Here is a 5000-nt window from a genome sequence, read left to right as displayed (position 1 = left end):
TTATAAGAGCTGTTACATCATTTTGTCTGTAATAAAAATTGTAATGAGTTCTAGTCCCAAATGTCTCAGACTCCTAACAGCACATCCTCCACAGTCACCAATGGTGCAGGTACACAGCTGATGTCATGGGTCGTGTCCCCCCCCCCCCCCAACCCAATGGAGGGACACCATCCTGATGCCCAAATTAAACTTTAACCCAAATAATATAATATTTATCACAAGTAAATGATTTTCAGTAAACAGGAAAGAAGAAAGGGAGAAAAACCCAATAAGTCTCCTGTCCATGTGAACCGTCTCCCACACACAAGCAAACACTCACACAGAGAGAGAGACAGACAGAGAGAGACAGAGAGACAGACAGACAGAGAGACAGAGAGAGAGATGTAGTCTGACCTGGGATGTGTTTATCTGCGAATTTGATGTTAATGATGTAATTTCCTGGCTCAGTGGGGCAGTAGGACACTCTACACGTCCCGTCCTCAACGTCTTCACACTTGATGTCCACTTTGCTTGGCCCCTCAATGGACAGACCCAGTCCTCCGTAACCTTAGAGACAGACAGACAGACAGACAGATCCATCAGATTCACTTTCTATATTTTTCTATTCTGCCTGATTCCTTTCTCTTGTCCTTCTTTTTATTTTGACCTTTATTTTATTTTGTCTTTATTCCCCGATACCTCTTTATTACTCCTGCAATCTCATTGTGTCTCTCTCTATATACCTGTCTCACTCACTTTCTCTTCTGTTCGCATGCTGTCTATCCTGTTTGACTAATTTGTTCAGTCTCACTGTCACTTCCCCCGTCTCACTCCCCCCGTCTCACTCTCCCCATCTCACTCTCCCCGTCTCACTCTCCCCACCTCACTCTCCCCACCTCACTCTCCCCACCTCACTCTCCCCACCTCACTCTCCCCACCTCACTCTCCCCACCTCACTCCCCGTCTCACTCTCCCCACCTCACTCCCCCCACCTCACTCTCCCCACCTCCACTCTCCCCACCTCACTCTCCCCACCTCACTCTCCCCACCTCACTCCCCGTCTCACTCTCCCCATCTCACTCTCCCCGTCTCACTCTCCCTGTCTCACTCTCCCCACCTCACTCTCCCCACCTCACCCCTGTCTCACTCTGCCTGTCTCACTCCCCCTGTCTCACTCTGCCTGTCTCACTCCCCCGTCTCACTCTGCCTGTCTCACTCCCCCTGTCTCACTCTTCTTGTCTCACCTGCATTTCTGGTATCCACATAGAACTCTGCAATGCTGAAAGTGTGAGCGTCAGTGAGTCCCTGTCCAAACGCTCGGACTCGGCTGGCGTCTCCGATCTCTGAGGCTCCCACTGTGATCTTAAAGGGGCTGTTATTAACATGAGCTCCACCCTTACGCACACTCACCTCATGTTCACCCACTTCCTTAGGGGTAAAAGACAGACCTGCAACACACACAGTCAGTGGTTAAGACATTGGACTGATCAGAAGGTTGTGAGTTTAAATCCCAGGATCACCAAGCTGCCAAGGATCTTAACCCCACAGCTGCTCAGTGGTATAAAAATGAGACGATGTAGAAGGTAAAGTTGTAAGTGTAAGTTAAACGTGTACCGATGTGTCTGTTAGGGAGGTGTTTCAGTAAACAGGGCTGCTCGGCTCCGGATGGAGCTCTGATGCTGGCGGTTAATGAGCTCAAATCCGTCTCACTGATCTTCAGAGAAACATCAGCTGCAGTTCCCACATTCAGCTGAGATGTCCTGAGAGAGTCATCACCTAAGTGCACACACACACACACACACACACACACACACACACACACACACACACACACACACACACACACACACACACATTTACTATATGATGATGAGATGCTGCAGTTTGAACTGATTATCTAAAATACAGTAAACACAGACAAGTGCTCTGTCTCTGTTGTCTAACAGGTAAAGTGTCCCTTGTACCGACTCTAAACACTAATTAACCCTAAATAATCCTAAATAATAGAATTAGCCCTAATCCATAGACTGTGTTTAGCCTCAGCCCCCTAGCCGTACCTGTGATCTTCGCAGTGAAGGGACTGCCAGGAATGTGTTTGCTGTCAAACTTGACAATGATGTTGTAATCTCCTGGAGCAGTGGGCAGGTAGGACACGGTACATGTCCCATCTTTATTGTCCTTACAACTGATCTCAGCTTTAGATGGTCCTTCTACTGCCAAAGACAGACCACCTACACACACACACACACACACACACACACACACACACACACACACACACACACACACACACACACACACACACAGTATTCATCCATACACACAGCTCCATCCTCAGGTATATGAGTGAGTCGAGTCGTGACTCTCAGCCGTGTTGTTTACCTTCTTTAGCGTTTTTGGTGACAACTGTGAAGGTGGTGGGTTTGTTCACGATGCCATGACACAGCCCGGGGCCGTAGGCTGTTACCATGGTGCTGTCAGCTGTGTCCACATAGAACTGCATGGGACTTCCTGTGGAGGGGGTCAGACATGAGTTCTGTTGCATTTTAATTTTATTTACATCTGTCGGGATTCACAGAGACAAGTCTTCTGTCCACCAGCATCACACACGAGCAGTCACGAGACAGTGGGAGAACCTACACATATGTACAATCCTATAAAATAGTCCTTAATGTGAGAGAGGTGAATGTTGGACAGGAAGCTGGAGTACCTGGAATGTGGTTTCCATCATATTTGATGTCCATCTCATGCAGTCCTCCTTCTGTAGGGATGTACTTCACTGTGATGGTGCCATCTTTATTGTCTTTAATCAGAGGACGAGCTGTTTTACCTGATGGCATGCGAACCTCACCTGTAACACACACACACCCACACACAGAGCTGATTTTCTGTATTTAATAAATGTACAGGTGACGTGTGACTCCGCTCTGGCTGTACCTGTTAGAGCTCCCTGCTGAGGACTGAAGGGGATGAGCAGGTTAAGGGGACGAAACACGGGCTGTTTAGTGTCTCTTGGTATCACAGGTTCCTTAGTAGCCTAAAGAGAAAAACACAACAGCGTAAATGTCTAAATTAATGTTAATTAATATAAAGTGCTGAGGTGTAGGGTGTTGGGGAAGTGGGGGTGGGGGAAGGGGGTGTAGTTATGCTCACCTGTACAGTGAAGGGACTGTTGGGAATGTTCTGCCCCCCAAAGCGGATGGTGATGACGTATTTTCCCGGCTCAGGTGCAGTGTAGTAAATGTCAAAGGTTCCATCATGGTTCTCCATCACGTCCACATCAAGTTCACTTCCGTTTGGAGTGAGAACTTTACACGTCACCTTTCCTTTCCCTGCAGCTTTAGCATCTACACTCAGCACCGTCTCCTCACTCATCTGAATCTTTGGCCCCAGACGGGCTGCAAACAAATAACGTTAACGGTAAACAGCAGCAATAAATAACAAGCAAACAAACATAAACAACAGTAAACAATAAAACCTACCAATCAACAACAATATACAATTACAACTAAATTAAAAAGTAAATGTAAACAATAAACAATAAAATCAGACAATGTAATAAGCACTAATAAACAACAACAAATAAATAAAATAATATCTATAAATCTATAAAAATCTATAAATAGTAAAAATGAGCAACAAACAATAAAAAACAAAAAGAACAAACTGTAAACAGTAAACATTAACGAGTATTGATATAAATGTGTGACGTAAATAGATAAATGTTATTAAACTCACCAACGCCGTGTCCTCCGAGAGACACTGAGACATAAACACAAACACACGAGACACAAACACAAACACACGAGACACAAACACAAACACAAACACACGAGACACAAACACAAACACACGAGACACAAACACAAACACACGAGACACAAACACAAACACACGAGACACAAACACACGAGACACAAACACAAACACACGAGACACAAACACAAACACACGAGACACAAACACACGAGACACAAACACAAACACACGAGACACAAACACACGAGACACAAACACAAACACACGAGACACAAACACACGAGACACAAACACACGAGACACAAACACACGAGACACAAACACATACACACGAGACACAAACACACAGACAACCAAACCACGAACACAAACACACGAGACACACACACACGAGACACACACACACACGAGACACACACACGAGACACACACACAACACACGAGACACAAACACAAACACACGAGACACACACACACACACGAGACACAAACACACGAGACACACACACAACACACACACGAGACACACACAACACACGAGACACAACACAAACACACGAGACACAACACAACACACGACACAAACACACACACACACAACACACACACAACACACACACCACAACACACACCAACACACACAAACACACACACACAACACACACACACACACAACACACAACACACACACACACGAGACACAAACACAACACACATACACAACACACACACACGAGACACACACACACACAACACACACACAACACACACACGAGACACAACACACACACGAGACACACACACACAGACACAACACACACACGAGACACAAACACACGAGACACAAACACAAACACACGAGACACAAACACACGAGACACAAACACACGAGACACAAACACACGAGACACAAACACAAACACACGAGACACAAACACACGAGACACAAACACACGAGACACAAACACAAACACACGAGACACAAACACAAACACACGAGACACAAACACAAACACACGAGACACAAACACACGAGACACAAACACACGAGACACAAACACAAACACACGAGACACAAACACAAACACACGAGACACAAACACACGAGACACAAACACAAACACACGAGACACAAACACAAACACACGAGACACAAACACACGAGACACAAACATCATTAATATCCTTAGAAATATCAGAAACAACAGGAAGTTATTTATCATTAAATTAACATCAAATGATTTTGTTCTCTATAGAAACAT

General features: G+C 45.4%; 1 protein-coding gene across 4 annotated transcripts in view; it reads right to left on the bottom strand.

The window, feature by feature from the left end:
- LOC113651940 (filamin-C-like) overlaps positions 1–5000 on the bottom strand; it is a 32335-nt gene that overhangs the window by 7775 nt on the left and 19560 nt on the right. For 2 of the 4 annotated variants that reach the window (XM_047802333.1, XM_027160905.2), the window contains 9 exons: positions 3718–3741; positions 3133–3377; positions 2917–3016; positions 2690–2830; positions 2362–2490; positions 2037–2210; positions 1594–1755; positions 1224–1427; positions 394–546 (listed from right to left, as the gene is read on the bottom strand). In XM_047802333.1, coding sequence (XP_047658289.1) covers positions 394–546; positions 1224–1427; positions 1594–1755; positions 2037–2210; positions 2362–2490; positions 2690–2830; positions 2917–3016; positions 3133–3377; positions 3718–3741 — 1332 coding nt within the window. The remainder of the gene's footprint in view (positions 1–393; positions 547–1223; positions 1428–1593; positions 1756–2036; positions 2211–2361; positions 2491–2689; positions 2831–2916; positions 3017–3132; positions 3378–3717; positions 3742–5000) is intronic. The other 2 variants (XM_047802334.1, XM_047802335.1) reach the window with 1 other exon arrangement.

Source organism: Tachysurus fulvidraco, chromosome 17 (assembly GCF_022655615.1).
Source record: "Tachysurus fulvidraco isolate hzauxx_2018 chromosome 17, HZAU_PFXX_2.0, whole genome shotgun sequence".
Taxonomy (NCBI): domain Eukaryota; kingdom Metazoa; phylum Chordata; class Actinopteri; order Siluriformes; family Bagridae; genus Tachysurus; species Tachysurus fulvidraco.
Note: the sequence above shows the minus strand (reverse complement) of the source record. Positions and strands in the feature narration are given on the sequence as shown.